Below are 23,971 nucleotides of genomic sequence, written 5' to 3'. Positions count from 1 at the left end.
GATTCCGGGTTGCATGTCCCTTTTGCTGACGTGTCGGACATAGAATATTATTCGGGAATCATCGATTACCTAAATCAAACAGAATTTTCGTTGATAATCTTGGATGGATAATCTTAAGGATAACCTCCAACCTAAGGCACCCTAATGATTTTTCAAATCTGAATGCCTTAGGCAATTACAATCATGCTCTGTAAAGTGTGATCAACAAAGACTAGATTTTACAGATCAAAATAAACATCTCATCTCCAGCAAATTTTTTTTGCCATCCCATCATCACCTCATCATAGTTCTAAATACGTTTTTTTTACTTAGTGTTCCTCTACTGAAGATTTAAAAAAAAAACAAGCAAGGGTAAGAGTCGTCAGACCAAACAGCAGTGTTTACTCAGAATCATGAAGCATGTTGAAGAAATGCTGCCAGTATTGAGATGAAGAATCCTGGAGCAAAATGTTACTAGATTAGCAAACAAATTGTATAATCTTTAGCAGAATAGCTCCTCACGCACATGGAGGTTAGCTTTCTTTCGAAGAACTAACATTGAATCACTAGAAGAGTAGAAGTAACATCTATTGGTGAATAATTAGACCTAATATCCAGGGGAATCATAATGCCATTAGATGGCTATAACGTCCACATGATAGTATAATCAACTAAGTCAAGTGGCTAGTTACTAAGTTGTTTGACTGATCAAGATAAAATGGACTATCATTAAGGGATGCACTATGCTTCCATAACCAACCAATCTCTATAGTATTTCACATTTTGCTGTCAAAGCTTCCATGATTCACACAGCATTGATTCCAAGTGAGTAAAACAGCAATAATGTCTAGCCATGTGACCAAAATCCCTTTAGAATGAAGACCAAGCTGACTCCCTTAAATATCCCGACAAAGTGATCGCTTATGCCCGCAGTAGGATGTACAAAGTTAATGCAAGAACCGAATTAACTTTTCCTAATATGACGGCATGCAAAGAGGAGTAACATCTTAGTTTGAAATGAAGTGCAAATTGTACCTTTGAAGTTGTTGGAAGTAAAATTAGATCTATGAGAAGAAAGATCCATGAACCTCAGGTCACATTATTCTCCACGGCCACATCATCTGCTATCTTGTGATGATTGCTGACCAAAAGCTTAGTTTCTTCGTCGACGGCCCCGTTTCCAGAGTCTTTCCCATTCTTCTCATGAACAATGTCCCAGAAGAAGTCAGACAGAGCTTTCTCATAATGGGGCATTTTGGCATATCCAGGAAAGTAGTTGATGTCGATCACAAGGTAGCGGTTTCCCACCTTCGCATCCCTGATCACATCAAAATTGAAAAGATGTAATCCCATAGCCCGCCTCAAACCTCTAGCTATCTCGGTGATAAAGCTTAACGGAGGCATCTCTGCCTCGTCCAGATGCCTGTAGTACTCTACCTCCGTCGGGTCTTGTGCAATCAAATTGGACACCTGAGAGAAGGTGACGGACCCCTCAGAACACTCCAGCTTCTCTTCGGAGACATCCGGGAGGGACTTCCTTCTCACGCACTGCACGTAGTCCCCCACCACGTACACCTTGAATATGACCCCTCCGTGGTTTACAAACTCCTGCAGCACGAGCGGCGGTTTAAGCTTTAATAGGCCGTCACGGTGGAAAACAAGGGCCATCTTGTGGGACTTGGCGCTGCCATCGGCCACCAGAGGCTTGGCGATGACGGGGAAACGAAGAGCTCCGACAACGCCAGAGTTGGAGAGGGCGGCAGAATCATAGATCACGACCTGGCTAGGAATCCCGAAGGTTTCCTTCTCCTGCCGGATCTCGAGCTCAGACACGACCTGCAGCATGGAGATGCGATTGTGGAGGCGCTCAATCGCGAGGGGAGGATCGACGACGGGGACGCCAGGGTTTTTCGAGACGAAATCCTCGAGCTGCGTATTCCAGTCATCGCCATAAAGCTTATGGAGCACGCAATCGAAGGGGCCCTGGTCGGCGAGGGGCCGGCTCGCATCGATGGGGACGAGATCGATGCCCTTTTGCCGCGCAAGTTCGACGAGCGACGGCTGGATGAAGCTCTGCTGCTTCTTAGGAGCGAGCGCGTACCCTACGGCAAATCTCCTAGGGTTTTCCGCCATGGCGAGCTGCAAATCTCCAGCGATTCCTCCTCGATCTCGGATCGCCTGCGAAACAAACCGCATTTAGAGCACAGATCGGCCGGAGTCTAAGATTCCCCGGAAGAAATCACGGATTACCGAGAGCAAAACATGAAGAGAAGAGTCGATCGATCGATCGATCGAGGTTGCTCCCCTCGCTTCGAATCAAGGATTAGAAGATCGGCAGGCGAAGAAAGAGAATTGATCGCAACACAAAGCAAGGCAGATTGCTTTATAGCTCGACCAGAAGGAGGTGCAGTCACTCGAGGTAACTCCACCTCGCTCAGTGAGGCCAGGGGAACCCACATCGGACAAGTACAAGGCAGCATTAGTCGGACGGACGGGATCAATTCAACGAAGAGCCGACGCGACGGGTGGCGGACGAGCTGCGAGACGTGGCGGACCAACCTCCGTCCGATGTTAATTTTAACGGACGGAGAGGAAGCACGTGCGGGGGATGGGGAAGGGGCGGCCACACGTGTGTGAAGGAGAGATCACACGTGAGAAAGAATAATAATCTCGTGTTCAATTGGAGATTCACAGATTCATTAGCATGCTATAAATATTTATAAATATGAATAATAGTAATAATAAAAATCAGCGCATGAAGTTTTCATTAGTTTTATTTTTAAAACTCAAACTCATGACTTCTACTACTATAACAATTTTACTCTTTTTAATCAAAGCTCCCCTTCTATTAATATAAATATGAATACAAATGAACAAAAAAAATCCATTAATTATAATGTTTGTTAAAAAGAACATCAAAGGATTTAGTAGTTAACATCTACAATATGGAAGAAACAAGTACGATCTTGATATTTTAGAGATATTTTACACAATGCTAAATCTCAGGGCATGTTGCAAAAATTGATAATTTGGGTCACAAAATGTAATTTCCCCCAAATCAATATTCTATTGCATGGAATTATTTGAGCAAATGGATTCTCACGCGAGGTATAGGATTCCATGGGAAAGAATGGGTGGAAGGATAAGGAATAGGATAAGATTGATGAATAAATAATTTAATACTCTAATCAATTTATCCATTTAGTTTTTTTTTTCCTCAAATACTTATCTCCTTTGGGAAGGCAAATTAAATGGAATGTTTGTTTTTCTTTCGCAAATATGTTCAGAAGTATTATGAATTTAAAAAATAAATTAAGGAATATTTATATTTTTAATTACATAAATGGAAAAAAGGACTGAATATCACTTGGGTTCTTTAATAATATTTTGAGAGCCACCATGATAAATTAATTTGTTTTCAATGAATTAACTCAGCCCAATTAAAATTGGCCCAATTAAAATTTTAAATTTAACAAAAATATGTAACACAGTGATGTGTTCTTGTTTTTTTTTCTACTTTTTTTTAATCCCTTGTTTAGATTTTTTTTTTTCATTTGAACTTTGATCATTTTGTTTTATTGTTGTTAAAAATATTTGATTGTGCTATTTTTTTATTATTTAAGTTTATTAGAAGTCAATCGTATAATGAAATTTTTTTTAATGATCTTATCTTAAATTTTACAAATTTTGATAAATTAATTTATCCCTTACATCTATTTAATTTCTATACTTCATGGTTTTAAAAGGTAAAAGAATATTATCATTAATTCAACGAATTCGACCAATTTATTATATTACCTTCTTTCTTTCTTCTATCTATCTATCTATCTATCTATATATATATATGTATAAAAAAAAATCAATATAAATATGGGATGATAATTTTCCCTATAGATTGCCATTGGAGAAAACATGAAACTAGAACAGATTTAAATTTTTTTTCAGATATGGATTCAGATTTAGATATTTTTTAAATATCCATAGTTGAAAGGGGTTGACATGGGGATACTATCCATATTTATGAATCTGCCCATAATAATATGGAGTTTAATCTTTTTTTTATTAAATCATTAATTATTAATATTATTATATATATTACTTAATTAATATTAGTATTTATAGGTCATTAATTCTTATATTAAGAATTAAAATATTTTTAGCTAAGTCAATAGATAATTGACATTTAAAGTGAGAAAAGAGATGGAGACTAATCCCGAGATTAACCATGATGAAATAAACGAGTTGGCTTTGATATGTTACTCACAATAACTTGATTTTCGTCGAGGTCTAATCAAAGGATCCTTCGAGCTCAAAGACATAAAACAATTATTTGGAACACATTCCAAGCATATGTAAATTTTTCATTTTTTTTTATAAAATATATTTTTTTTCTCGTTTAAACAAATTCGATCAAAATATTAAATCTATTTTTAGGAATTTTGCGAAGAAAAAATAAAAAATGGGATGATTTTATCCCTCTTAGATCGAGGATGAGAATTTCCTGATTAGACATAACTGGAGATGAGGGCGAAGATATAACTCGATGGTGAGGATAACAAATTAACTTTAGTTTTGCTCCATTATCATCCCTAATATAGGCATCTCAGAGGTGTGGTAAAGCGGTAACACTTAAAAAAATAAATTAAATAAATAAATAAAAATAATAAAATTTAAATTGTAATAGAGCCGAATATTCTAAAGATAGTGTATAAATTATGCTACGAATTTATGTGATAGGTGATTAATCAAATAAAATTTAAACATCTGAAATCCATACCGATGATCTGCCATCGTAACTTGCAATTAATTCATGATTGTAATAACATAGACCTCACGAGTTGGTACAGTTGGTTTATATAAGGATTAATAGGTCACGGTCGATTTTTAGTGAGTGCAAAATGCCTCATTAGTTGTCTCAACCCCTTCTTACATGCGCTCCTGTTGATAGTCGAAGCCCCCCATAATTTACCTCCCTTTAAAATAATGAGGGGTCACCTTGAAGGGATCGCCGAAGTGACGATTTCACCTTTTACTATCAATAATTGCAACTACACATGACCCCAAAAGGTCCAAAAAAGTTCAAACAAATAATTGAAGTTAAAAAATAACACCCTTAATAACAATATCTAAATTTGAATTCAAATGATCACCCTGATCATACAATCTTTTAAAGGGAGATCTCTCAATAGTCGAAAGGGTGCCCTAAAAGACATTGAGTTCTCTCTCACATAGTATTTAGTAAGATTATAAGTGAATCAAATGTTCATGAATAAGTTTGGTATTCAGCTTAATAAGAGCATGTTTATGTTCATTCAATACACATAAAATCAATTAAACGAACAAACTTAAATAACTCGTTGAACTAAACAAATAAGTTTAAACACATATATGTTCAATTTATTAATGTTCATGAATAATATTCGTGAATAATATTCATGAACAATATTCTTGAACCATGTTCATCGATAACACTATTATCATGTTAAAAAACCTAGAAACTTTCAAAGTAATTGATCTTGTCCGAAAGTCGAAGAGACGGAATGCTGGAGATGTAGCGCTCATGCTGACCTTTGGTGGACTCCGCGCGAACTTGCAACACAAACTACGTCAGTGCTGAGCCAGGGAAGGGGTCCCCGGCGTTGGCCCTTCGACGCTCAAGTCAGTCACCGGCGATGAAGCAGAGCAACAAGAAGACTACTGTAGCGAAAATAGTGTATCACATGTAACGCGTACCTCCGCCGATGCTTTGACCCCCCTTTATATAGAGCTCCGGTAGCGTGTGTGCACACTTCCCAAGATGAGCACGCATATCAAAATTTTTTCTGAAAAGACTTGTTAGTAAAGTGTCCTTGACACAATACCTTAACGGGTCGAGCATATATCTGCAGTGATAGTGGAAGCTTCCGTCGTACGATCCTCTGTCTGACCATGCCGCATGTTAGTGGCACTAGCTCCCAAAAGGATGTCGAAAGATAGCCTGTTGTGTATGTTGCTTGGTCGAGCGGAACAGCCGCTCTGCCGGAAGTCCACTGTCCGTATGCTCTGTTACTGGGCCGAGCAGGATGACCATTCAGCCGGAAGTCCACTGTCCGCGTGCTCGGCTGATGTCGAGTCTGCTACTAGGCTGAGTGGAGGAGCCGCTCGGCTCAGTTTCTACATTTTGCTCCCTTGTCGTCTTCTTATTTGAGCGTCGGGTGCTTGACTCATGGCCAAGTCAAAGGTGATGTCGGGCCGAGCCTTTCTCTTCCCAATCAGGACATGCTCGTCCGATCGGTAAATGGCTTCTAAGCGTTGACCGCCTTGACTTTGACCTCCTTTAACCTCCACCTTAGCAGCGAGGTGGGGCCCTTCATTATCACCGCATCACAAGCCTCCCCCTCAAGTCTAGTTGAAGAAGCCTGTAGTCTGACTAACTGGACAATTGTCCGAGTAGGTTTCCTCCTGATCGACCTTCGACACTGTGTGGTTTTCGATTAGGATAAGACAAATCCTCGTCGATCGGCATGTTGAATCTTGTCGTTCGGACATAGGTATGCTCCCTCGATCCGATCGGCGCGATGAAGGTTTGCACTTTTGAAATCTTTCCTTGGGTTGTCTTGGGCGAGAGCGAGCCATGCTGATGTCACCCTAATTTATGGGAAATCGTGCAAATCTCTGTGTATTAAGGCTGAGCGCGCTTCCATGCCGTCATTAAATGCTGACCTCTGGCGAGGCACCATGTGTCGTGCCTGATGCCATCGCACGCCTGACGTGATAGGCGTGATGTGACGTTTGGAGGTTCAAATTCGACGATGAGATCTTGGCTTGGGTTTCTGCAACCTAGATCGGACGGCTCCGCTCGACCGTCCCTAAGGCTTATAAGCCCGCTGCGTCGCCTCCTTCACACACTTCGTCTTCGAGTTCGAGTTCTCGGGCAGCAACCTTCCCCTGCTCCTGTGCGACCTTCTCCGGCGACCCTCTGCCATTGTTCCTCGGCGATTCTCCTTTGAGCGTCGATTATTTGAATGCTCTCCATGTCGAAGACGATGGCGGGTCGGAGTCTTCTCCCCGGTCGGGGCCTGCTTCGCCCGATCGACCGATGCCCCATACGCATTGATCACCTTGACTTTGACCTCCTTTGACCTCCATCGTGGTAGCGGGGTGGGGCCCTTCATCATCACTGCATCAGTAATCAAACAAGTTTGTATTATCGACTCAATAACTAACTAAACAAGTTTAAAATATAAAAATTTAAATAATCAAACAAGTTTGAATTGAGAGTTTGATAGCATTTAAATAAATCAAATTTAATCCAAACTCGAACCAAGTCAAGCTAAAGCTCACTAAAAACAAACAAACTGAGTTTGAATAATTATTTCAATGACTTAGTTCATTTTAAACTCAATTCAGCTTGGCTTGATTAGGGGTTTCACTAATGATCTCCTTCCCCCAACCATCAAAGTCATCATCAACTGAATGCATACCCAAGATGAAGCCTTGAGAGGGTTGATCGGAACCAACAGTGACCTCAACAAAGAAATAACCGAGCACCAGCTCGGACCTTTGCAGAACAACCCCGCCAGTTATCGTAAGAAGAAGAAAATCATAACAACGCCAACCGACGGTAATTCCAATCAAGTTAGAAGGTCACACGTCTATCGACTGAAAATTCATATAGTCAGATGTAGTTAAGAGAAGTCACAAGAACCAAAAATCGATTTCAACCCCAAAGACTTGGATGGGGTGGAGATACCCCATGATAATGCTTTAATTATTAAGGTCGAGTCAATTATAACATTCATCGTACTTTTGTTGACACAGGCAGCTTGGTCAACATCATTTTCAAGAAGGCATTCGAGCAATTTCAGATAGATAAGAGCGAGCTCCAACTAATGACAACGCCTCTGTATGAGTTCACTAACAACGAGATGTAGCCAACCGAACAAATTTGATTGGCTATCTTTCTTGGGGATGAGCCCCTCATGAGGATTCATCGTTCAAACTTCATCGTGGTGGATATGTTGGTTCCGGTAGCGGCCAGCTAAAGGGGGGGGGGGGGGGGGGAAATAGCCCTGCAATAAAAAATGAACCTTCCTTGAAATTTATAATGTAATTAAATAGAACACTTACATGAACAAAGTAAATAAACTAAAAGGAAGAGACATAAGGAATTACTTGATTACAACCGGGGAGGTTATTAATCCAAGAAAGATAAAAGCTCAGTAAACTCTCCTTTAGGTGGAGTAGCCTCTTATAGTAGTTGACACACTTAATTACAACTCAGAACTCAAGATGGATCAATCACAAGTGTTGTATTATTTCCTAAGTCCAGAGGTCATTTTATAGCTCCTAAAAAATCTTATCTTGGGCTAAAAGGCTCCTTCCATAGGGCTGGAAGGCGGCTCCAGCAAGGCGCCAGTGGATAAGAGTTTATCCACTGCCATTGACAAAATCTGCCTGGTTGAAAGCTGTTGGTTGCTACTCGGAAAACCTATAGGTTCCACTGTACAAAAATTTTGTACAAAGGTCTGAACCTTTTCCTAGCTACCATGTGTTCTTTTAAATTAAATTTTGGATCGCCTGCGGAACTTAACACGTTTGATCCAAAACTTAATCTATTTGTTCTTTTAGGTTTTGACTTGGATCTCCTGCGGAACTTAACACGTTCGACCCAAGTCTCCTTAAGTTATTAATTCCATTAAATATTAATTTCCATAAAAGGTTCCCAGTACTGACGTGGCGAGACACATGACCTTCTTGGATATGGGAGCAACCACCACCGACTAGACAAAACCTTTAATAGAAAGCTAATATTTAATTTCCTAAAATAACTTTAGGTTAACCAAAGAGAACAATCAAATCACAAGGAAAAGAAAGAAACAAAAGAACACAACTTCGAAAAACATATTCGAAATACTAGAACGTAAGCCTCTTGTATTTGGTATTATTTCCATAAATAACTAGCATGATGCGGAAATAGAAATTACTAGTTATACCTTGTAGAAAAACCTCTTGATCTTCTACCGTATTCCTCTTCTAACCTCGGACGTTGTGTGGGCAACGATCTTCCAAGATGAGAAACCACCAACCACCTTCTTCTCCTCCAAGCAAGGTTCGCCACAAAAGAAAAGCTTCACCAAGGAGAAAACCAAAATACTAACCAAGCTCCAAGAGATGCTAGCTTTCTCCTTCTTCTTCTTCTTCTCCGAGTAGTATCCGCCACCACAAGAACTCCAAGGGAGAGAGAGGTTCGCCACCACAAGAGGAAGAGAAGGAGATGATGATGGCCACACCAAGGAACAAAAAGGGAGAGGAATAATAGATGTTGTGTCTTGTGAAGGCACCTCACCCCTTCTTTTATATTCCTTTAGGTAAATTAGGAAATTTAATTACAATAAATTTTCCTTAATTTCTTGACATGATTTAATTGAGAAAATAAAATAATGTTTCCAATTAAACAATGATGGTCGGCCAAATCAATAGGAAGCAAATTGGACAAGTTTCAATCAACAATTAAAACTTTCCTTATTTGTTTCCGGAAATTTTAAAAATAAAATTTCTCTTAAAATCTCTTCATGGTTAATAAAAGGAAATATCTATAATTTTAATTTTATTAACATGTGAATAATTTTAAAGAGAAAATAAAACATCTCTCCAATCTATAAATAAGGAAAGAGATCTAATCTCTTTCTTTAATCTTTTGTAAATCTTTTACAAGAGAGATATTTTAATTTTAATTCTCTTTAAATTAAATCTTCCACATAATAATAAACATTAAAATTAAATTTTCTTTTTAATTAATTATGGTCGGCCCTACTAGCTTGGGTTCAAGCTAGGGCCGGCCACCTTAAACCCAAGCTTAGGCCCTAGCTTGGTTCCCAAGCTAGCTTGGCCGGCCCCCTTTAGGTGGGTATAGAGGTGGGTATATGTGGGTATAGTACTCTATAAATAAGAGGCTATGATAGGGACCGAGAGGAGGAATTGGTTTTGGTCTCCGATAAAATTAAGTATCCCATGTTCCCGAACACACAACTTAACTTTATCAATGATAATTCATTCCACTAGAGAACTATCATTGAACTACCGCACCAATCCCAAATTACATTTTGGGCTCCTTCTTATTATGAGTGTGTTAGTCTCCCTGTGTTTAAGATATCGAATGTCCACTAATTAAGTGAGTTACCGACAACTCATTTAATTAATATCTAAGTCCAAGAGTAGTACCACTCAACCTTATTATCATGGACTAAGTCCACTGCAGGGTTTAACATGACAATCTTTATGAGCTCCTCTTGAGGACATTATCAACCTAGTATCACTAGGACACGTTTCTTCTATAATCAACAACACACACTATGAGTGATACCATTTCCCAATTTATCGAGTTTATTGATTCATCGAACTAAATCTCACCCATTGATAAATTAAAGAAATAAATATCAAACATATGTGCTTGTTATTATATTAGGATTAAGAGCACACACTTCCATAATAACGAGGTCTTTGTTCCTTTATAAAGTCAAGATAAAAGAAACGACCTCAAATGGTCCTACTCAATACACACTGAGTGTACTAGTGTAATTATATAGTCAAGATAAACTAATACCTAATTACACTACGACCTTCTAATGGTTTGTTCCTTTCCATTCGGTCGTGAGCTACCGTTTATAATTTATAAGGTACTGATAACATCATCTGTATGTGACACCACATACTATGTTATCTACAATATAAATTAAATGAACAACTACAAACAAATGTAGATAATTAGACCAAATGTGATTCTTTATTCATAATGAATGTTTACAAAGCTTAGGCTTTCAAGATACACCCAACAATCTCCCACTTATACTAATGACTAAGTCGCCATATCTTCTACCATACATCCGATTCCCATTCCTCCACATGCCGATCGAAAGCTTTCAAAGGGCCTTAGTGAAAGGATTTGCCAGTTATCCGATGCAATCTTGGCGATGACAACTTCTCCTCGCTCCACGATATCTCGTAACGTGGTACTTATGCTTATATGTTTACTCGCCTTATGAGCTCGTGGTTCCTTCGAGTTTGCAATTCACATCGCTATTATCACAATAAATTGTGATGATCTTGGGCAAACCAGAATCACATCTAAGTCCATTAGAAAGTTCCCGAGCCATACCGCTTCTTTAGCCGCCTCAGATGCCACATACTCGCCTTCCATGGTTGAGTCCCAGACTGCTTAACACACCTCCATGAAATGACTCCACCTCCTAAAGTAAACACATAGCCCGATGTAGACTTACTATTGTCCCTATCTCGATTGAAAATCCTGTAACCCATAGGGAGCAAATCATCTCTGGTAAACTAGCATATAATCCCTAGTCCTTCTCGTACTTTAATATATGCTTTACCGCACCAATGTCCTTGTCAGGTTACTCGATATCTGACCATGCCTACGAAAATGATATCGTGTCTCGTATATAACATTGCATACATTAGGCTTCCTACACCAAGCATAAGGAACCGCTTTCATGTCCTCTATCTCTTTTGATGTCTTTGGAGACATCTCTTTAGATAGAGCTACTCCATGTCTAAAAGGTAAGAAACCTTTCTTGAGTCTTGCATGCTAAAACGAGCAAGGATTGTATCTATATATGAAGCTTGGGATAGACACAACATTCTTTTCTTGCGATCCCTTATAACTTTGATCCCAAGAATGTGTGCACATTCTCCTAAGTCCTTCATATCAAATTGTTTGGACAACCATACCCTTACGCCTGATAATACCTTGACATTGTTGCCAATTAACAAAATATCATCTACGATAGCACAAGAAATACCACCATGTTTCCATATTTTTATATACACAAGACTCATCCGGACTTTGAATAAATCCATATGATCGATTACTTCATTAAACCGGATGTTCCAAGACTTGAAGCTTGCTTCAATCCATAAATGGACCGATTGAGCTTGCATACTAGATGCTCTTTGCCTTTTTCAATAAATCCTTCGTTGCTTCATATGGATGTTCTCTTCAAGACTTCCATTAAGGAAGGTCGTCTTGACATCCATTTGCCAAATCTCATAATCCATATGAGCAAAGAATGGATAAGAGTATCCGGATAGACTTAAGCATGGCTACCGTGAAAAGGTTTCATAATCGATTCCCTCTTTCCGAGTGTACCTTTCGCAACAAGCCTAGCTTTGAAGGTTTCTACCTTCCCGTCCGTCCTCTTTTCCTTTGTAGATCCACTTGCATCCAACGGCTTTTACACCATCAGTGGTTCTACAAGCTCCTGACCTTATTAGAGTACATGGACTCTATTTCAATTCATTGCCTTTTGCCAAGATCGCATCTATATCTTGGAGTGCTTCATTATATGATCGGGATCGTGTTCATGTTTACCCGGATCAAGTCCAAGACTCTCCCAAAACATGAATCTTTCAGTCGCCTCACAACCCTCCCACTACGACGAGGCATCGTCAGTTGTGTATCATGTGTGACACGTGTTGCGTCTCTTGTGGTACTTCATCTTGCATTGCTGGTAATCAAGTAGACATGTCCTCTCTAAGTTCTTCTAAAACGACTTTACTATCGGGCTTGTGATCCATTATATAGTCTTCTTCTAAAACCGGCATTGGTGCTAACAATGACCTTCCGGTCTTTAGGACTATAAAATAAACCACCTTCGCCTTTGGGATATCCTACAAACACGCGAACTTCAGACGAGATTCTAACTTATCAAGATCTCGTTTCAAGACATGTGCCGGACTACCCCAACCGAATATGTCTTAGACTGGTTTTCGCCCATTCTACAATTCTATGGGAGTAGAAGAAACCGATTTAGAAGGTACTAAGTTCGTAACATTACTGCTTCCAGAGCATATCCCCAAAATGAATTTGTAATTCAATAACTCATCATCGATCTAACCATCTCCATAAGAGTCCTATTCCTTCGCTCGCTACACCATTCTTTGGGGTGTTCCAGTGCGCATAATTGGGATCTCACCTCCGATAAGTAATTCCTAAACTCTCCTAAGAGGTATTCGCCACCACGATCGATCGTAGTGTCTTGATACTTTACCTAATCGCTTCTCCACATCAGCCTTATTATTTGAACTTGTCAAAGCATTCGGACTTGCGATTAGATAAATGTATCCATATCTTGAATAATCGCCCATGAAAGAGACAAAATATTCAAAACCTCCTCTTGCCCGGACAGACATACAAATCGAGTGAACCAACTCTAACACTTCTTTGGCTCTATACCCTTGGCCTTGAACGACCTCTTGGTCATTTTACCTTCTAAGCAAGATTCACAAGTTGGAAAATTTTCCAACTCTAATGAACTCAAAGTCCATCGGCTATAAGCCTCTGAATCCTACTTAAATTAATATGACCAAGTCTTAGATGTCAAAGATATGCTTGGTTCATTTCAAGGTTCTTTTCTCTTATTAGAATTAGAAGATGAGTTATAAATTTCCATGTTTTGCTTTGTGGAAGAAATTGATTTAAAATATACAAATTGCCAACTAATGCACCGTAATGTATAATCACTTTATTTCTTTTAATAACTACATCATTATCGAAAGAAACCGAATATCCATCTAAAAACTTTAGAAACTGAAATTAAATTCTTTCTAAACGGGTACATAAAGACAATTTCTTAAACCAAATTTCTATTTCTACTAAAAGACAAGTAGACGTCTCCCATAGCTGCCACTTTAGTAGCATTGCCCATGTAGACTATAATCTCTCCCGGGTTTCCTGGAACCCCCGCAAGGAATTGCAGACATGATCATGGCTCCTTATACACCAGGTAGTGGTAGATAACACCGCTAAACATGTTTCAACAACTAGAGTATGAGATATACCTTTGTTTTGGTTCTTACGAGGATAGTCCGCCTTCCAATGTCCTGCCTGCTTGCAGATGAAGCACTTGCCCTTCGGCTTCTTCATTCCAACTTTAAATCCCGTACTCTGAGGTTTATTCACTTTGTTTCTTCTTCTTCTTTCCTTTCGGTTTAGAAGTAGAACCATTTTCAAGATAGTGAATTTGAGCATTGTGACGAAATAATCCTTCTTCTGCTTCAGTAGTTCCCCTAATGAATAAATCCTTTTATTCATATTATAGTTCAAAGTGAACCGCTCAAAACTTCTAGGTAGCGTTTGGAGGATCATATCGATCCGGGTTTCCCATCAATTTCTCCTCCAAGGATCTCATATTTCAGATAAGCCATCATCTTTAGAATATGATCCCTCACAGGAGTACCCTGCATGGTGGCGGTCATTATCTTTCTCATGGCTTCTTGCCTAGAAGCCCTATCCCGATGACCAAAGAGTTCCTTGAGATTGTTCATGATATCATAGGCGTTGGTAAATCTTGATGTCGATGTTGCAATACATTCGACATTGAAGCCAAAATGTAACACCGCGCCATCTCATCTCTCTTACCCATTTCCTATGATATTCAATCTCCTCTTGTAGATTCACCAAGAGGGTGCATCAGGGCAATGCTCAACAAGATAAATTTATAGCTTTCAAAGAAGAAGAACAATGTCCGTGTTTCTTTTCCAATCTATGTAGTTAGGTCCAATAAGTCTATTTTGTTGAAGTATGATGGATGGGTTGAAAGACATCCTAAGAATCACAAATAACTTTTGGTCGAACTCTAAATTTAGAATAATATTGATTCCTCAAACAATACTATTTTAAATTAACCAACACCTTAAAACACCGTGAATTTTGTATGCCACGTTAGTGTGGACGATACAAATTCAACATTTGTAAAGGAGGGTTTTAACCCATTAATTTTATTATCTTGTCAACCTAACTTTTGACAAATAAAATTAATAGTTGGTATTATTTGGTCACACAAATAATAGCAGTGACTCCGTTGGGAGGATACTATTAGATGTGTCTAAGTGTACACCATTACTTGACACTAAGTCCATTAATAAGATTATGCCCCTTCCGCTGGGGAAGATCACACGCTCTTAATTAACTTCCTATAGTCATCCAAAAATGGAAGTCTGTTCTAGTGATCCGCAAACAAGCTCATCCGTTATGGAGGAAGGCACTCAGAGCCAACGCGCAAGTTTGTTTGCATCACTTACAAACCAGTAATGGAGACCATGAGATTTACTTAAAAAATCCTCTCCCACTTAGTTATTTATAAATGAGGAATTTTAACTATGCTAGCCTACTAAACTTGTAAACTAACATGCACACACAATATAAAAGCAATAAATAGAAAAACTAATTTTCAACTATTATGGCTTTTATCTTTAATTGTCCTCCGTGTGTTGTCATCCAAGCTGCCGCCATATTTGGCCACCGCCATCGGGTCTAACTGTCGCATCCATCTTGCTCCGAGTTCCACTGCGCCTCGGTCCTTAGAAGGTTCCACGCTTGCAAGATTCGATCCATGACATAAATAGAATTTTACATTTTGATCCTATATTCCATAAAAGGAATGTACATGTATCTAGATCAAAAATAAAATCCTAATAAAACTAAATACAGCCCCGTATTTTAATACAATCATGCACACACATATAAATTGCCCTTGACATGTCCAAGGGTCCAATCACACACATAATTAATTAAAAGTCATAATAGTTGGATCCTCGCATCCACAAAGTTAGCACATCCTACTATTATCCCGCCTAAATTATGTATGACATGTGCATAATTAAACTAAATACCAAATACACAGAGGCAAAACCCTAGCTCGATACCAATTGTTGGTTGCTACTCGGAAAACCTATAGGTTCCACTGTACAAAAATTTTGTACAAAGGTCCGAACCTTTCCTAGCTACCATGTGTTCTTTTAAATTAAATTTTGGATCGCTCATGGAACTTAACACGTTTGATCCAAAACTTAATCTATTTGTTCTTTTAGGTTTTGACTTGGATCTCCTGCGGAACTTAACACGTTCGACCCAAGTCACCTTAAGTTATTAATTCCATTAAATATTAATTTCCATAAAAGGTTCCCAGTACTGACGTGGCGAGGCACATGGCCTTCTTGGATATGGGAGCAACCACCACCGACTAGACAAAACCTTTAATAGAAAGCCAATATTTAATTTTCTAAAATAACTTTAGGTTAACCAAAAGGTACAATCAAATCACAAGGAAAAGAAAGAAACAAAAGAACATAACTTCGAAAAACATATTCGAAATTCTAGAACGTAAGCCTCTTGTATTTGGTATTATTTCCATAAATAACTAGCATGATGCGGAAATAGAAATTACTAGTTATACCTTGTAGAAAACCTCTTGATCTTCTACCGTATTCCTCTTCTAACCTCGGACGTTGTGTGGGCAACGATCTTCCAAGATGAGAAACCACCAACCACCTTCTTCTCCTCCAAGCAAGGTTCGGCCACAAAAGAAAAGCTTCACCAAGGAGAAAACCAAAATACTAACCAAGCTCCAAGAGATGCTAGCTTTCTCCTTCTTCTTCTTCTTCTCCGAGTAGTATCCGCCACCACAAGAACTCCAAGGGGAGAGGGAGAGGTTCGCCACCACAAGAGGAAGAGAAGGAGATGATGATGGCCACACCAAGGAACAAAAAGGGAGAGGAATAATAGATGTTGTGTCTTGTGGCACCCTCACCCTTCTTTTATATTCTTGGCCTAGGTAAATTAGGAAATTTAATTACAATAAATTTTCCTTAATTTCTTGACATGATTTAATTGAGAAAATAAAATAATGTTTCCCCAATTAAACAATGATGGTCCAAATCAATAGGAAGCAAATTGGACAAGTTTCAATCAACAATTAAAACTTTCCTTATTTGTTTCCGGAAATTTTAAAAAATAAAATTTCTCTTTAAAATCTCTTCATGGTTAATAAAAGGAAATATCTATAATTTTAATTTTATTAACATGTGAATAATTTTAAAGAGAAAATAAAACATCTCTCCAATCTACAAATAAGGAAAGAGATCTAATCTCTTTCTTTAATCTTTTGTAAATCTTTTACAAGAGAGATATTTTAATTTTAATTCTCTTTTAAATTAAATCTTCCACATAATAATAAACATTAAAATTAAATTTTCTTTTTAATTAATTATGGTCGGCCCTACTAGCTTGGGTTCAAGCTAGGGCCGGCCACCTTAAACCCAAGCTTAGGCCGGCCCTAGCTTGGTTCCCAAGCTAGCTTGGCCGGCCCCCTTTAGGTGGGTATAGAAGGTGGGTATATGTGGGTATAGTACTCTATAAATAAGAGGCTACGATAGGGACCGAGAGGAGGAATTGGTTTTGGTCTCCCGATAAAATTAAGTATCCCATGTTCGCCCCGAACACACAACTTAACTTTATCAATGATAATTCATTCCACTAGAGAACTATCATTGAACTACCGCACCAATCCCAAATTACATTTTTGGGCTCCTTCTTATTATGAGTGTGTTAGTCTCCCTGTGTTTAAGATATCGAATGTCCACTAATTAAGTGAGTTACTGACAACTCATTTAATTAATATCTAAGTCCAAGAGTAGTACCACTCAACCTTATTATCATGTCGGACTAAGTCCACCGCAGGTTTAACATGACAATCTTTATGAGCTCCTCTTGAGGACATTATCAACCTAGTATCACTAGGACACGGTTTCCTTCTATAATCAATAACACACACTATGAGTGATACCATTTCCCAATTTATCGAGTTTATTGATTCATCGAACTAAATCTCACCCATTGATAAATTAAAGAAATAAATATCAAACATATGTGCTTGTTATTATATTAGGATTAAGAGCACACACTTCCATAATAACTGAGGTCTTTGTTCCTTTATAAAGTCAGTATAAAAGGAACGACCTCAAATGGTCCTACTCAATACACTCTGAGTGTACTAGTGTAATTATATAGTCAAGATAAACTAATACCTAATTACACTACGACCTTCTAATGGTTTGTTCCTTTCCATTCTGGTCGTGAGCTACTGTTTATAATTTATAAGGTACTGATAACATCATCTTCTGTATGTGACACCACATACTATGTTATCTACAATATAAATTAAATGAACAACTACAAACAAATGTAGATAATTAGACCAAATGTGATTCTTTATTCATAATGAATGTTTACAAAGCTTAGGCTTTCAGTATACACTCCAACAAAAGCGCCTTTCATAGGGCTGGAAGACGCCTTCGTACTGTTCATAGAAGGAGCGGAGGCGCCTTCAAAGGAACCTCCAACAGCGCTTACAGTCACGTTATTCTCTTTTGCCTCTCCAATCACCTGGGTGATTTCGGCCAACCGGAATAAAGCTCATCCAAATCATTTTTCCAGCCTTCTCCTCGAGCAGGCTTCCGCTCTGGCTTGGACCACTGCGCGAGTCCTTCTTGTCCGCCGATGTACTCTTCTGCAGTACCTAGTCCCTCAGACGTACCGAGCCCATCGGCTCTCTCTCGTGCCGTCCTTCTCGCTAGTCGTGTCTTCTGCTCGACTTCCTGTGCTCCTAAGCTCCTGCACACTTAGACATATGGTTAAACACCAACATGACCTAACCTGACTTGGTTGATCACATCAAAACTACCACGGGTACCAACAGGATACACCTTCGGCCTATAATGTAATTTTGGGCCGACCATCACTGGATAAATTTTGAGTCGTTGTCTCCACATTTTGCCAGAAGATCAAATTCTCGGTAGATGACTCGATCGGTGAGATAAAATGAGATTAGCTAGTGGCACAGAAATGCTATGTGGAGGTGGTGAAGGTCGAAGCTTGCGCAACACGAAAAACTCAGCGGGTAGAGATTGATGCTATTCAAAAAGCTCACCCGACTTTAGTTTATGAAAAAAAAGGAGGAAATGCAAATCCATCCTAGCCGACTAAAGGCCGTCACTCAAGTAGCAGCTGATTTGAGCGCGGAAAATAAAGAAAATTTGATCGCCTGCTTAACGCTCAATAATGACGTCTTCACTTGGACGCTTTAAGAGCTCACGGGTATCTCGCCAAGAGTAAAGGAGCATGCACTTCACGTCCGCCTAGACACTCTACCAGTTAAACAAAGGAAGAGAGATTTTGGAGCCGAGTAGAACCAAATTATCTGAGAGGAGGTAGATAAACTACTTGAAGCTAAACATATCCATGAAGTATAATTCTCAAGATGGTTAGTAAATGTGGTGTTGGTGTCTGAGCTCGAGAACAAATGATGAGTGTGCATGAATTTTAGAAATTTAAACAAGTTATGCCCGAAGGATTACTACTCTCTTCCATTGTTACATACGCCAATCAAATATTAAATATTGTTTGAGAAATAATCTTATAGAATTTTCTCAGATTTTTTTTTAAAAAAATTAAATTTAAACAGAGTTTGTATGATAAATTTAAGACGATTAATCTATCAAACTTAATGAAAGCATATTTAGATATCCCAATTAAATTAAGAGTTGATCAAATAAAAGAAACCTAAGTTTTATTTCCCTCGGCTATTCATCTTTGCCGATTCTCCACCCATGCCCTGCCTCTTCTCCTCTTGACCTCTTCATTGCTGATAACCATCACTGCCCCGCAACGCCGTAGTCGCCGGCCATGTGGGAGCCGCCATCACACCCTTTAGCTATGGTAAGCCCAACTGACCGATCCACGACCTCTCATTCTTCATCGCATCGTGCCCTAGCTTTGATCGCCGACACCGCAGGTCCTTACGAGAGTCACAGATATCATCTCTACTGTCGTCTCCTGATCTCGCTGATGTCGAGCTCTTTTCCGATCCATCACTACCACCGCCTCTTGTTGCTTGCCCTAGTCGGGTTTCCTCTGCAAGCATGGGTTGTTGCCGTGGCCCCTCTCTGGCCACGAGTCTCTATCTCCCCTTCGGCCATTCCCTAGCTTGGATCCACCATCGTTGCCACTCTCTTCTGTCCCACAGCTACCCTTGACCACTAGAAAAGAAGAGGCGAATTCACTGTTCTACACCCTCATAGCTTCATCCATAACCGTCATTGTTAGTCATCGCTGGAGGAGCTGAGCCGTCGCCAACCAACTTCACCATGATGTAGTTGCCCCATTGGTCACTGTGAGCCACTATTGGAGCAGAGAACAGCTGCCAGAGGAGGTGTAGGGTAATGAACTCTTTAACCCAATTAGATCTATTCGTTGATTTGGTTAGTTGAATGTTGTTGAGGTTGATTTGGGTTACTTGATTTATGATGTTTGATGAACTAAGGTGATAAGGGATAATGGGATGGTAGATTCATTGATTGGTTGAATTCATGGGTGATCCGGCGGATAGAACAGGGGACCCCCATTCTGAGGGGTCAATGCCACGTGGAAGTCAAAGGGCCAGGTGGCCGACCGGAGAAGGATGGGTCGACCTCCCGGTCGGCCGACCAGTGAATAACCGACGGTAAAAGGCGTCCCGACAGAAGTCGGGGTTCCGGCGCTCAATTGAACAGTAGCGAAGGGCCGAGCAGAAGGCCGAAGACAAGGTGACATACTGCTAGCAGTCCCCACAGCACCTTACCGAGGATCTCCCTAGCATACCGAGGCATACGAAGAGCCGGACGGGATATGAGTGCCGTCCGGCTGGGTGTACGAGGAGTGCCGGCCGGACACCCCGTCCAGCCGGCCGGACGAACACCTCGTCATGGGGTAGGGAAAGAAGGATTATTTATATCTTATGATAGTTGTCAAGTCCTATGACCAGGCCATACTCCTAATCTGACGACTAGGTGTTCTGCTATCCCATCGAGAGCGTGCTTGGACTGTAGCAGTATGGTGTCAGGTAAGCTCTCTGACAAACACATACCGAGGTATGGGTTAAAAACACGTGCTTGCCTCGGTATGTGTGCTTGAGTTCTTTCACTTCTCTATATAAAGAGCCTTATACTTCGCCGAAGGTACGCGATATACAACTTTGAGAGCCACTTCTTCATTATTCGCTTGCCTGACTTGAGCGTCGGAGGGTCACCGCCGGGAACTCCTTCCCGGCCCGACTTCTGTGCAGGTTCGCCGGAGCTTCGTACGATCAGTCGAAGATCTACGTCAGTGACTCGGAGAGCGCCACGTGCCCAGCTTCCGTTGATCCAGCTTTCGGACAGGATCAATTTGGCGCCGTCTGTGGGAATCGCTCCTGCATCCGAACGGAAACAATAGATGAGGCTGGACGACAGCACACGGTGACGCTTTCCACGGAGGAACTCGATGCTCTGATCGAGTTGAGGGCCGCTAAGCTCGTCGAACAGAAACAGAAGGCACCAGCCGAGCGGGCAGAGCAGCAAGCAACATCAGCATCAGGAGGCCGACCGGAAGCACCTCAGGCCACCGTTGCATTCCATCGGGCCCTATTCCGCACTCCTGAAGCCACAACAACTAATCGAGATCGGGGATCTTTTTCGGATGAAAGGCCAAGACGAGACGACATAAAAGGGAAAGCCCCCCGAGCGGATACATCGCCCGAGCGGATTAATCGCCAATTCTCAGAAGCCATCTTGAAGGATCCTCTGCCAAAGCATTACGTGCCCCCCGACGATCGGCGAATACAATGGGACCACCGATCTGGATGATCATCTGGGTAAATTCGACAACACTGCTACCCTTCACCAATATACGGATGGGGTGAAGTGTCGAGTTTTTCTAACCACCCTCTCTGGATCGGCTCAACGATGGTTTCGGAGGCTACCGGATGGGTCCATCACAAACTTCAAGGACTTCCGAACGGTCTTCCTCCATCATTTTGCAAGCAGTCGGCGTTATCAGAAGACGAGTGTCAGCTTGTTCGCCATCAAGCAAGAGCCAAGAGAGCCGCTCAGAGCTTATATCCAGCGGTTCAACCGAGTGGCCATGGATATTCCAACAGCCACCTCGGAGACCATGATGAATGCCTCCACACAAGGCCTAGTGGATGGGGATTTTTTCCGATCGCTCATTCGAAAGCCGCCCCGAGACTACGACCACATGCTACACCGGGCCAACGAATACATCAACGTGGAGGAAGCCCAAGCAGCCCGGAAAAAAGAAACTCCAACCGAGCGGGCTCCTCTTGCCGAGCGGAAGACCATCGAGCTCCGACGTTAAATATCGAGAGACGAGCCGGCGTCTATAAAGCCTCCGAGCGGAAGACCGTCGAGCTCCGACGTTAAATATCGAGAGACGAGCCGACGTCTATAAAGCCTCCGAGCGGAAGACCGTCGAGCTCCGACGTTAAATATCGAGAGACGAGCCGGCGTCTATAAAGCCTCCGAGCGGAAGACCGTCGAGCTCTTACGTTAAATATCGAGAGACGAGGTGGCGTCTATAAAGCCTCTGAGCGGAAGACCGTCGAGCTCCGACGTTAAATATCGAGAGACGAGGTGGCGTCTATAAAGCCTCCGAGCGAAAGACCGTCGAGCTCCGACGTTAAATATCGAGAGACAAGCCGGCGTCTATAAAGCCACCGAGCGGAAGACCGTCGAGCTCCGACGTTAAATATCGAGAGACGAGTCGACGTCTATAAAGCCTCCGAGCGGAAGACCGTCGAGCTCCGACGTTAAATATCGAGAGACGAGTCGGCGTCTATAAAGCCTCCGAGCGAAAGACCGTCGAGCTCCGACGTTAAATATCGAGAGACGAGCCGGCGTCTATAAAGCCTCCGAGCGGAAGACCGTCGAGCTCCGACGTTAAATATCGAGAGACGAGCCGGCGTCTATAAAGCCTCCGAGCGGAAGACCGTCGAGCTCCGATGTTAAATATCGAGAGACGAGCCGGCGTCTATAAACCCGCCGAGCGGAAGACCGTCGAGCTCCGACGTTAAATATCGAGAGACGAGCCGGCGTCTATAAACCCGCCGAGCGGAAGGTCATCAGCCGCGGACGCTAAAGTTCGACGTTAAAATCATCCGGACGGATAACTTTCTGCAAGGTCCTGCTCGGTTGTAAAGGCCGACCTTTGTTCGGGCCTGCCTATGAGACAAGAATAAGGAAAACGTGGGGCCGAGCGGCTCCCTTATAAAATATACTTGGCGCAAGAAAATTAGGACCGAGGCAAAAGTTGAAGATTTGATGCTGGTCGAACAAATAAATAACAAAAGAAGAGGATTTGTTTGCGCAGAACAGAGAACCGACAAAATTTATTCGCCCCGAACGGCAGACATACAAAAGATTGCATACTTAGAGAAATTACATAAACCCCTCATTCACTATCATCAAAGTTAAAGAGAGAGTCGGGGATGGAGCCCATCATAGCCGCCAGATCTTCAGGGGGGACGGACAGCTCGGCGGGTATGTGGCCTTTGGTCTTCAGATATTCCACTGCCACTTTGATCGCCTCCTCAAAAGTTAAGGATAGCTTGTCGCTAAACCTTTCGCCAAATTCATCCGAACGGACGAATGCTTTGCGCACCTCCGCCGATCGGCCAGGTTCCCCGTCCTGATATTCTTTAAAAGTAGCTTTAAAAGCATCGAAGGCAGCTTGAAGATCTTTCAAAGCCCCTTCCGCTGTAGCCTGGTCGGCCGAACGACCCTCCTGTTCGGCGGATAATGAGGTTTCCAATTCTTTAACCCGCTGCTCTAACCCCCGGTTCTCTACCTTCATCATATCCATGTCTTCGATGGCTTTAAGTTTCCGGGTGGTCGCGGTTTTTATTTCCTTGTCCCGCTGTTTGACCAAGGCTTCGAGGCGGGCCACTTCGCTCGTCAAGCCAGAAGACTTACCCCGTTCGGCTTCCAGCAACTTTTTGGCCTTCTCCAGAGCGGCCGTCGATTGTCTGCTTTCTCCCGCGGCTTTGAGCTTTTTCAGCTCGTCCTCCAGCTCGGTAAGTCGATTGCTGATGGCAATCTGCTCCACCCAGTTCTGCGAACGGATATGAACAAGTTATAAACTCGATCCAAAATAACCAACAAAGCAAAAGAACATACCCCGGTCGCCTGTTGTAAATTGCTGTCGCCGAGCTGACCAGGAGTCATCATGGCAATTCGGAGCCGAGCATCCTCCCAGGCTTTGGCAAGAGGACCCATAAGGGTAATCTGCTGCTCGGGGACCACTGGCCGATCAGCAGCCGCCATGTATTCCTCCGACGGAAGACGC

At 41.4% G+C, this 23,971-nt stretch overlaps 2 protein-coding genes across 3 annotated transcripts in view; one reads left to right on the top strand and one right to left on the bottom strand.

Annotated features, from left to right (window-relative positions):
• LOC121985007 overlaps positions 1–23,971 on the top strand; it is a 45,746-nt gene that overhangs the window by 9,480 nt on the left and 12,295 nt on the right. The gene's annotated exons all lie outside the window — the stretch shown is intronic.
• LOC121985004 (inositol-tetrakisphosphate 1-kinase 1-like) lies at positions 164–2,372 on the bottom strand. 2 transcript variants are annotated; one of them, XM_042538233.1, is made up of 2 exons: positions 1,015–2,175; positions 164–437 (listed from the first exon to the last, which is right to left on the bottom strand). In XM_042538233.1, the coding sequence occupies exon 1, from the start codon at positions 2,173–2,175 to the stop codon at positions 1,069–1,071; it is 1,107 nt and encodes a 368-aa protein (XP_042394167.1). In that variant the 3' UTR covers positions 164–437; positions 1,015–1,068. The 2 variants fall into 2 exon arrangements, with proteins under 2 accessions (XP_042394167.1, XP_042394168.1); XM_042538234.1 differs by adding an exon at positions 2,230–2,372 and having other exon boundaries at positions 197–2,157.

This window comes from Zingiber officinale, chromosome 5B (assembly GCF_018446385.1).
Source record: "Zingiber officinale cultivar Zhangliang chromosome 5B, Zo_v1.1, whole genome shotgun sequence".
In the NCBI taxonomy this organism is placed as follows: domain Eukaryota; kingdom Viridiplantae; phylum Streptophyta; class Magnoliopsida; order Zingiberales; family Zingiberaceae; genus Zingiber; species Zingiber officinale.
Note: the sequence above shows the minus strand (reverse complement) of the source record. Positions and strands in the feature narration are given on the sequence as shown.

Bases quoted from the DNA above. Each gene is read 5' to 3' on its own strand.
- LOC121985004 (XM_042538233.1), bottom strand. From the start codon at position 2,175: ATGCGGTTTGTTTCGCAGGCGATCCGAGATCGAGGAGGAATCGCTGGA.